This window comes from Lynx canadensis, chromosome C2, assembly GCF_007474595.2.
Source record: "Lynx canadensis isolate LIC74 chromosome C2, mLynCan4.pri.v2, whole genome shotgun sequence".
In the NCBI taxonomy this organism is placed as follows: domain Eukaryota; kingdom Metazoa; phylum Chordata; class Mammalia; order Carnivora; family Felidae; genus Lynx; species Lynx canadensis.
Window position 1 is genome coordinate 75862930 of NC_044311.2, and position 10849 is coordinate 75873778.

At 44.7% G+C, this 10849-nt stretch overlaps 1 protein-coding gene across 1 annotated transcript; it reads left to right on the plus strand.

Moving 5' to 3' along the window:
- Positions 1 to 2959: 2959 nt before the first annotated feature.
- LOC115523743 (5-hydroxytryptamine receptor 3C-like) lies at positions 2960 to 9969 on the plus strand. Its single transcript, XM_030329991.1, has 9 exons — positions 2960 to 3026; positions 4331 to 4497; positions 4908 to 4952; positions 5422 to 5531; positions 5801 to 5970; positions 7596 to 7756; positions 8864 to 9068; positions 9252 to 9467; positions 9599 to 9969. The coding sequence occupies exons 1-9, from the start codon at positions 2960 to 2962 to the stop codon at positions 9826 to 9828; spliced, it is 1371 nt and encodes a 456-aa protein (XP_030185851.1). The 3' UTR covers positions 9829 to 9969.
- The last annotated feature ends 880 nt before the right edge of the window (positions 9970 to 10849 follow it).

Here is a 10849-nt window from a genome sequence, read left to right on the forward strand (position 1 = left end):
AATATGGGTTTAAAAATCATTTACAAGCTTACAGAAACTAGAAAACCAAACGTGACGCACCAGAGAACATCTATTTATCATGCAGACTGAGAGTGTGCAAAATCGACTTGTGGGTGAGAGGCAGTAGACATAAAGAATTACTGACTTTCTAGTTCAACCCACTCATTTTTTAGGTGAGAAAAATGAAGTGGAGGAAAAGGAAGTGATAAGTGTGGGGTTGTCAGACTTTAAGAGAGCCCAGGATCAGAGCCTGAACCTGTCAAAGGTGAATGCTTGTCCATGGGACTCTTTTCCTAGGTGCATTTCAGAGTCCCAGGAGCTTTCTTCTCTTGTGCTTCAGGCATCATAGCCAGCCTGACCCCCAGCTAGTGACCCACTCTGCAGTTTGGATGTTTCAACTGCCTCTGTACTCCTGGATCCTTAGCTTTGGCCAATGGCCTCTGTGTGTGACTGCCATCCATCAGTGCTGCAAAACAATGGCCCTCATTTCCCCCTTCCACCATTTAATTCTGCCCTTGCCAGGTTACAGCTATATTCCCAAACCAGATGAGTGGGACCATGCAGCATGATCCTACTTGGAATAAGTTAAGGAGAAAGTTATTGGTGTCTGTGACTTGCAAAGTTACAGCTCCTGTCCCCACTGTTTACCTCTGAATCCAAGCATTGTCTAGGCCTAGGGATTTCACTTGTGGGAAACTAGGGTCCTAATAATCCAGGCCATAAGACTTCCAAGCTATGGAGTAATAAAAAGAGCAAGGAAAGAACAATGGAATCAAACCTGGGTTTGAATCTGGATTCTACCTATTTCTACCTGGGTGGACATTGAGCAAGATATTTTGACCTTTTGCGCCTCAGTTTTCTAATCTGTAAAATGGGAGAAATTCTACTGACCTCATAAAGCAGTTGTGAGGATGAGAATACTAGGTGGCTCTGTTGGTTAAGCGTCCAACTCTTGATTTCGGCTCAGGTTATGATCTCACAGTTTGTGAAATCAAGCCCCGCATCAGGCTCTGTGCTGACAGCATGGAGCCTGCTTGGGACTCTCTCTCTCCCTCTCTCTCTCTGCCCCTTCCCCACTCGCACTCATGCTCTCTCTCTCAAAACAAATACATAAACATTAAAAAAAAAAAAAGACTGTAAGTAAAGTGCCTAACACCAGTGTAGGGCACATGACACAAACTCAATAAATAGTCATTCTGGTTAGACCTTTATTGGAAACTTAGAGGGGGGCAGTCAGAAATAAAAGGCTGGGCCCTGGCTCCAGCCCTCTGTATCCCACCTGCTACTTTCACCAACCCCCATCTCTACCATACCGCATCCAAGATGGAACCCACACCTTAGCTACACCATGGAAGCAGCAAGTAACTTCTCTGATATGGCCTCAGGATCCCCATTAGGTTCCCAACCACCTTTCTTACATCTGTCCAAGGCTTGTGTGTCTCTCTCCATCCACAGTGAACTGATGGGCCAGATATTTAACTAACATTTATTGATTGCTAACTACTATATGCCACACACTGGGCAGAGTTGGGGAGTGTGGTGGGGAGAAGCACAAGATGTGCTTCCTGCTTTCCAGGAGGTTATAGAGCAGGAGAGGAGATGCCTGCTCTATCTCTCCTGCCTCTATCATATCCACTTCCTAGAAGCCAAACCTACTTTTAAGTCAACCTATATATTTAGGTCCAGTTTTTTAGCCAACCTTGATAAAAGCAAGGTGCACAATTGTCATCAGCTGTCTTTCATTAAGGTTTAAAGTTAACCCTCATTTCCTAGACCCAAGGTCTGGTAGCCCAGCCCAAGAACTAAGGTGTACTTGAAAGACCTTCACTCTTAGCCATTCCAGGAGCCCAGTGCCCCACAGGTGTGTCTATAGACACAGTAATACTTTGGTCCTACATGGCATCATGACCCAATCCTCTGGCCAAGTTTCTAAAACAGGGAAGAAATGCCTTACAGAGCTAGTGGGGCTGAAGCACTGCAGATATTTCAAACCTTAGACAGAAAATATCTCTCTCCTGTGCTTTCCTGCTTTGGGCCCCTTGGTCATTCCTGTCTTCCTCAGCACTTTCTATTTAGGGCTGTCATGATCTTCCATCTAAACAAAGTTTCTTTTGTATTCTAGGTCTGATCCTTTCCCCTTTCTGCAAGAAAAAAAAATTTCCAAGTCTTTCTGAAAATGTAACTAAGATACTTAATATAACAATGCTCCAATTTATTCATTCGGTCCAATTGTGTTTTCTATAGAGATGTCACATAAGACATAATATTGATACATGCCATTAATATTGATGTTATCGGAGATTACTAGTTTATGATAATGTATAACACTACTGACAACACAAAGACATTAAAAAGGGTTATGCTACCTTAATTTTATAACTTCTATTATCATGAAATCAATGCACAAAGTAAAAAATGTATAGAAAACTTGGTTTAGGTAAAATGAATCAGAAAGGCAGAGAGATTGAAAGGAGGAAATCTGGTTAGGGGCTGTTGGAAAAATATAGACCACAGATGATGAGAGCATGAACAGAGCTTTATAATTTGATGCTTGCAGTTACCTCTAATGAATACATAACCAAATCACTATATATTGTCACCTTTCCAAATCTGCAAATTCCCTGGCCTTAAAAGAATTTAATTCTTACTTCCCCAGCCCACACCCTCTCATTAAGGCAAGTTATTTTGTTATTGATCTCAGCACAGACCTGTCAAACAGGTGCTTTGCCCTTAGTCTTGGCTTACCTTCCCCCCTGCCTGGAGCCCGGAAGGCATACCTGCACAAGGGCAAAACAGGACACTCTGCTGTGACCTCTCTGGCCACAGCCTCTCACCAGGGAGTGGTCACCTGCCATACACATTATTCAAAACCAGGAACCAAGGTGTGGTCTGAGCTCCTTTAAGCTCAAGGGTTTGGGGGCTCCTGGTGAGTCCCCAGAGAAGAGTCCAGAAGAAGAGAATGGAAGGGGGGTGGCCTGCTGGGGGGGGATTCCTCCTCTACCTCACTGTCAACCTTCTGCTTCCAGGTAAGATGGGACAACAAGAGAAGACCAGAGTGGTTCTGAAGGACATCTAGAAACTTCTCTGCAGCACTTGGAGGACATTCAGAATTAACATGTTAAATATTTCTTCCCTAATATCTGTGTCTTGAGTGTATTTGTGTGTGTGTGTGTGTGTGTGTGTGTGTGTGTGTGTGTGTTTGGGTATATCAGATAGGAAGACATTTTGCTGATCAGTATACACTGACTTCTCTATTCCTGTCTGCATAGGGATCTGCCAAACTGTCCCACTTCACCACCTTCCAATTACACCTTTTCACCCACTTCCGATGCCCCTCCCCCTACACCCTCATCCCACTCTTCCTGTCTTCTTCCCTTGACATAGTATCTGTGAGAAGGGTAGCCACTGATTTTAAACATGTCATCAAGGAGTAGGTAAAACACTGAGGGAAGGTAGGAATCAATCTGAGGTAGGAGTAGATAATTTGCTTCCATGAGGGAATATTTGTTCCTAGCCTGGATATATACCTTAAATATTATGAAAAGAGATGGAGTTATAGAGGAGCAAGCAGAGCAAAAGATCACACAAAGCTGGAAATGGGGCTAAGATTCTGCTCAGGTACTACCAAGATGGCTCCCTGGTCATGGCCAAAACACAACACCTACACAGGCCTCACTATACTATTGGCATATGGTACAAGCTCAGTGATATTGCCTAGTTATCCCAATGCTGGAAATAAAACCCAAGATATCTGAGGTCACTAAATCTGAGAAGGAAAAATAAATGCATAGCACCAAGGTACATACCCATTCAGAATACCTACTACATGTTATCCATATCTACCTAGGAAGTACATTTGTTTACTTCCCTTATTTTTTTTTTTACAAATCAGTTCTTGTCTTCAGTAAACAGAAGTCCCTGAGAATGAGGAAAATACATTATAGCAGATTTCTAAGTGACCCAGATGACAAGTGTTAGGACAGTGCTGAGAGGTGCTACTAGGTAGACCCAAGAAGCCTGTGACATACATTTGAGGACTTGTTGAAGTGAGACCAAGTTTGCATATAGATTTGGGCAGATTTTGCATGAGGATGAAACAATAGGAATGAGAATAGAACCCTGACTCAGCTTACCACACCAACTTCCACCATTTGCCTACTTGACCAGCCCATCCTCTCTGGCCTGGCAGGAAGGGCTTTGGTCTTGGGAAAACTTGGCCCAGGGAGGAGGGCTCACCGTTCCTCCCAGTATGTCACCTGTTTTCTCTCTGCAGAGAGACTTCAGCCCTGGCAATAGAGGCTCTCTCTTATAGGGTCTCTGCTCACTACAGGAAAAGGTGACACTTTCACCATCAATTGCTCAGGCTTTGACCAGCATGGCGTGGATCCTGCTGCCTTCCAAGCAGTGTTTGACAGAAAGGCCTTCCGTCCAGTCGTCAACGACAGCATCCCCACTCGTGTCAACATCTCCTTCACCCTGTCTGCCATCCTGGAAGTGGTGAGACATGGTCCCCACTTTCCATAGATTCTAATAAGGAACAAGGATTCTCTGCCCTGTCAACCCAACATTGTACTTGCCCAGTGGTGAACATTCAGTCCTCTGAATGGATTCTGTACAAATTAGAGGATTTTCCTATGGGATGGGGAGACATAAAGAATAATGCTACAGTAATATTTTTTCAGGATTTGTTCTTGAGCCCTGTCCTTTCTAGAATGCTCTAGAAAAAAAGAGCGGTCTGTCAATTAAAACTGAATTGTCCCTAGCTATGAGGGGAGACAAGTAAGGAAAAGACAGTCCAGCATCTAGAACTATGCCTGGCCCAATAAATTATTAAATATACGAATATGAGGTGGGCATAGGTCAAGTCTTTTTGTACTAACAACCCTGGATGGGAATTTCTTTACCAGAATGCACAGCTCCAGCTTCTGACGTCATTCCTGTGGATGAATTTGGTAAGGCAGCCTCAACTATCTCCCTCCCAGTTCCATTTATAAGTGTAAATTTGAGGAGTGACTCAAAGGTTTCCTAGTCCAAACCTCTACTCAATGTATAAATCTTTCTGTGACCAAATAACTCCATCTAGAACTGGACTGGCCTTGGGGACACAAATCTCTCTGGGTAGCTTATGAAGGTGGAAGTGGTGACGCAAGAAAATGGCCAAATGGTTACAGGCCAATATATTGGTGTGCTCCTGGCACCAAGGAATTTTATACTATATTTAAGTGGAAAAAAGGCCACTAAAGGGGACTTTACCAGTGACACTTGGCTATATGAAGAGGGGGGATACAGGCTGTGGTCATTAGGGACACAAGTGGGAGAAAGAGGATCAGAGCTCAAGGAAGAACAGGAGGGGCAGGAGAGGCTGATTGCATAAGCTCTGCCATTGCTCACCTGTTTCCTGGCTCACTGCCCTGGCTACAGATGTGGGACAATGCCTTCATCAGCTGGAACCCAGAAGAGTGTGCCAGCATCAATAAACTCACTGTATCAGCTGAAAACCTGTGGCTTCCAGACATCTTCATTGTGGAATCGTGCGTATCTGGGCTGGGGAAAGCCAGTAGGAAGCCCATCTGCAAAAAACAGCCTAGGGCTAGTGCAAGGCACAGGGACATCAAAAGAGTCAGATGGGGAACCGTGTCAATTAATTGACTCCCACAAAACACTATGAGGAGTACAAGAGACAAGATAGAGTGACAGTAGAGAAAGAACCCAACTGGAGAGCATAGGAGAGGAAGACTTGGGAAGGGAAACAAAACTAATGAAGGCACCACAGCACCCTCTCCCTCCCTCTCACAAGCAGCATGGATGTGGATCGAGCACCTCCAGGTCTCACTGTATTCGTCAGCAGTGAAGGTCAAATGACCTACGACCGGCCAGTGCGGGTGACCAGCATCTGTAATCTAGACATCTTCTACTTCCCTTTCGACCAACAGAACTGCACCTTCACCTTCAGCTCCTTCCTCTATACAGGTGAGCAAGACATGTGTTGGTAGTTATTCAAGATTTGGGGAAGATATTTAAGTGGTATAGGTATGATTAGAGAAGGTTTTAGATCAGTGTTTCTCAACTGTGGCCACCCACTAAACCTTTTTAAAAATACCAATGACTATGCATCACTCCAGAGATTCCAATTTAATTGTTCCAGGTGGGGCGCAGGTACTGTTAGTTCTTATATGTCATCAGCTGATGTTAATGTGCAGACAGGATTAAGAATTACTGCTTTAGGGGTGCCTGGTGGTTCAGTCAGCTAAGTGTCTGACTTTGGCTCAAGTCATGACCTCATGGTTCATGAGTTCAAGCCCCATATCGGGCTCTGTGTTGACAACCTGCTTCAGATTCTGTGTCTCCCTCTCTCTGTCCCTCCCCCGCTCGACTCTGTGTCTCTCTTAAAAACAAATAAACATTCAAAAAATTAAAAAAAAAAGAATTACTGCTTTAATTCCTCAATGAAGTTTATAAAAAAGAACTACAGGGGTGCCTCGCTGGCTGAGTCAGAAGAGCATGCAACTCTTGATCTCCAAATTGTGAGTTCAAGCCCCACGTTGGGTGTAGAGATTACTAAAAAATAATAATAATAAACTTAAGGGGTGCCTGGGTAGCTCGGTTAAGCATCCAAATTCAGCTCAGTTCATGATCTCATGGTTCATGGGTTCAAGCCCTGCGTCAGGCTCTGTGCTGACAGCTTGGAGGCTGGAGCCTGCTTAGGATTCTGTGTCTCCCTTTCTCTCTGCCCCTCCCCCGCACACGCTCTGCCTCTCTCCCTGTCTCTCAAAATAAATAAACATTAAAAACTAAAAATAAAAAAAAAAGAATTACTGCTTGATATCTTGGATGGCCCTTGTGCCAAATGAGGTTCATCTGACCCTGAGCTACTGCACCTCCACAATTTTTAGCTGAAACTTTTTATTTTTTTATTTTTTAAAAATGTTTATTTCTTTACTTTCAGTGAGAGAGAGAGCAAGAGCACACACAAGTGGGGGAAGCGCAGAGAGAGGGAGAGAGAGTCTTAAGCAGGCTCCACACTGTCAGTGCAGAGCCTGACGAGGGGGAGATCATGACCTGAGCCGAAATCAAGGGTCAGACCCTAACCAACTGAGCCACCCAGGCACCCGTAGCTAAAACCTTTTAATTTTGATAGCTAACACACTTTACCAGTAAACACATTGAATGCCACCAGGTGTCATGTGGCAGATTTAGATAAATTAATCACTATAATGGGCATGCATGTAATTATAAAAAGGTTGAGCTGTTCATGTTTAATTCCACCAAAACAACATCATAAAACTGGGGAATGGAGAAGGAAAATAGGAATGATTGCAGAAGTTCTTGACTCATGTTTGAGTCATATCCAACATTTCCATAACAACTTTGACTCATTCTTGTTTTCAACCAAAAAGAAAAAAAAAAATCAATGCTGCAGCCTGCACACCCATGAACTGTGGTCCTGTAATCCATTTTTGAGAAAACTTGGATGCCTTACCTTAAAGGAACAGAGAGGAAAATTTGTTGAAGAAGCTCAACAGGGGAGGAATTGAGTCTGGGGGCAGGAAGCTGGGAGAACTTCTGGACCAAACTGCCTTTGGCCTGCCTTGCAGTGGACAGCATGCTACTGGGCATGGACAAGGAAGTGTGGGAGATAACAGATACATCTCGCAACCTCATCCAGACCCAGGGAGAGTGGGAGCTCCTGGGCATCAACAAAGCCACCCCAAAGATGTTGGTGGGCAGCAACCTATATGACCAGATCATGTTCTATGTAAGTCCAGGGGCCCCTGTTTGACTTCTGATCCCAGTTGCTCTTTGATTTTCCTCTTTTTTTTTTTTTTCTTGTTTTTTTTTTTTTATTTTTTTTTTTTATGAAATTTATTGACAAATTGGTTTCCATACAACACCCAGTGCTCATCCCAAAAGGTGCCCTCCTCAATACCCATCACCCACCCTCCCCTCCCTCCCACCCCCCATCAACCCTCAGTTTGTTCTCAGTTTTTAACAGTCTCTTATGCTTTGGCTCTCTCCCACTCTAACCTCTTTTTTTTTTTTTTCCTTCCCCTCCCCCATGGGTTCCTGTTAAGTTTCTCAGGATCCACATAAGAGTGAAACCATATGGTATCTGTCTTTCTCTGTATGGCTTATTTCACTTAGCATCACACTCTCCAGTTCCATCCACGTTGCTACAAAGGGCCATATTTCATTTTTTCTCATTGCCACATAGTACTCCATTGTGTATATATACCACAATTTCTTTATCCATTCATCAGTTGATGGACATTTAGGCTCTTTCCATAATTTGGCTATTGTTGAGAGTGCTGCTATGAACATTGGGGTACAAGTGCCCCTATGCATCAGTACTCCTGTATCCCTTGGATAAATTCCTAGCTGATTTTCCTCTTAATCTAAGGCACTTTAGAATGTAAAAAAGAATTTCTGGGGGGTTAAGCACCTATTCCCCACTCCACCCTCTATCCTAACTGCCCTGAAGAATGACCCCCAGGGCCCCCCCCACCCCCCCCTCTTCCCATCACCTCTTTCCCCTCCCCACCCTGCAGAGAGGAGGCTGGGCTTGGCTGTAACAAGCTCTACTGCTCAGAATGGAGCAGCCACCTCTGTGATGGTCCAAAGGGCCCTACTTGTCCCTAGATGTCTACAATTGTTGTGTTCCCAGCAGGTTGGACATATTTACAAGTGAAAATTAGACAACAAAGTGGGTACTTCTGTAGAGGACACAATTAAATGCATGTGGTACCTAAAGTGATCCTCCCACAGCCAGCCTCAACACATCAGCAACGATTAGATAGTCAAGTATACAAGTCGAGCTCTCTGACATCAGTTTATTTGCCACATTCTCCACAAATCCTCCCCGCAGGTGGCCATCAGGCGCAGGCCCAGCCTCTACATCATAAACCTTCTGGTGCCCAGTGGCTTTCTGGTTGCCATTGATGCCCTCAGCTTCTACCTGCCGGCAGAAAGTGAGACTCGTGCCCCATTCAAGATAACACTTCTGCTGGGCTACAACGTCTTCCTGCTCATGATGAATGACTTACTCCCTGCAACTGGCACCCCTCTCATCAGTATGGTCCCTCCCACTTTCCAGGGAAGCAAAGGCAGCAGGGCACAGGGAGGGAAACAGGAGAACCGCTGCCTCTCCACTTAAGGAGGGAAGGGGTTCTGAGGAAAGATTGGATTTGGAGAGTATTAAGACAAGTGTAGAAAAGAATCTGCCCTAGTTTACTTAGAATTTGCTTTGTCCTAAGGTGTCTACTTTGCCCTGTGTCTGTCCCTGATGGTGATCAGCCTGCTAGAAACCATCTTCATCATCCACCTGTCGCACATGGCTACCACACAGCCCCCCCCCATGCCTTGGTGGCTCCACTCTCTGCTCCTCAACTGTGCAAGCCCAAGGAAGTGCTGCACCACTGCACCTGGGAAGGGAAATAAGGGCTTCGGCCTCACCCTCACCCACCTGCACGGTAAGGGGAGTCAGCACCGCCTACACTTTCTCTTCCCACACCTCCACTCTTTTACTCTTTCTTTCCTCCCTGTCTCCCTTGCTCCCCAGGTGAACTCCATGGCCCATGGCTGGGTCTCTGTCTCTCTGTAGGTATGAAGAAGCCTGTGGAGTTAGTGGAGAAGGTGCCAGGTGCCAGAGGGACAGGGTTAAATGGGTGTCCTGGGTCAACAAGGGCTCAACAGGAAGATGAGGCTCAGAAGCAGCACTTGGTCGACCTGTGGGTGCAGTTCAGCCACATGATGGACACCCTGCTCTTCCGCCTCTACCTGCTCTTCACGGCCACCTCCATCATCACAGTCATCATCCTCTGGAACACCTAGGCAGGCAGGCATATCCACTTGTCTCTGCAAACCACAGCCTGGAGTTTCTCTTGGTCTTAGAGCCAGCCAGTCCTGGGCCCCGTTCCTGATCTTAGCCACTTAACCCCAGTGACTACCATGTCCCCATCTATACTCCCCAAACTCCAACACAACTGTACCAAGCAGGTTCAGAATAGCCCCAAACAATTTCCTGATTTCTCATATGTCATTCCTACACACTTTAAGAGTTCCTTAGCCACACATAACTTCTGACTCTCTTATCAATGGAGCTGAGGGTCAGCAGAGTCTCTCTTTGATTGATTGTCCCCCAAACATAACTTTTCAGGAAGCACTGGCTCCTCAGTACATTTGTAATAGGTCCACAAACACTGGGACGTAGAGTCCTCTTGCAGAGGACTTGATAGTTCACTTAAACAGCTGTAATCTGATTTGATTTGAAGACACTCTCAGAATTTTAAAAGAAAGAAAAGGTCAAGTCTCATTTGTAAAAAGTTACTATAAAATATTTACAACAGGAAAATGTTTCTTGTATCAACTACTTTCACTTCACTTGCCTTCTCTCTCATTCCTGAAATTGCTCTTTGAAATAAATTATATATTGTGTCCTTTTTCCCCCCATGAATTCACAAAATCAGAGAGGGCCTTCTGAAAATACATGTTTGGAGGAGGGCTGGGAAGACTAAGGGTTCAGGTTAGGAGCGCCTGGGTAGCTAGTTGGTTAAGTGTCTGACTCTTCATTTTTGCTCAGGTCATGAACTCACAGTTCGTGGAATAGAGCTGTGGGGTATGGAGACTGATTAAAGTTTCCTTCTGCCTCTCTCTCTCTCTCTCTCAAAACAAAACAAAACAAAACAGAACAAAAAAACCCCAAGGGGGTGGTTCAATTATCCTATAGCCACATAATTAGTTGCTTTGTAGCCATTTAAAGTAAGAAGGTAGATCTATGCTCATACCATAGAAACAGGACCATGATATATAAAGTGGGAAAAACAAGTTATTACACATAATTTCTGTTAAAAAA

Bases quoted from the DNA above. Each gene is read 5' to 3' on its own strand.
- LOC115523743 (XM_030329991.1), top strand. From the start codon at position 2,960: ATGGAAGGGGGGTGGCCTGCTGGGGGGGGATTCCTCCTCTACCTCACT. The intron at 7,757-8,863 runs GTAAGTCCAGGG...TCCTCCCCGCAG, and splicing joins ATGACCAGATCATGTTCTAT to GTGGCCATCAGGCGCAGGCC. The intron at 9,468-9,598 runs GTAAGGGGAGTC...GTCTCTCTGTAG, and splicing joins CACCCTCACCCACCTGCACG to GTATGAAGAAGCCTGTGGAG.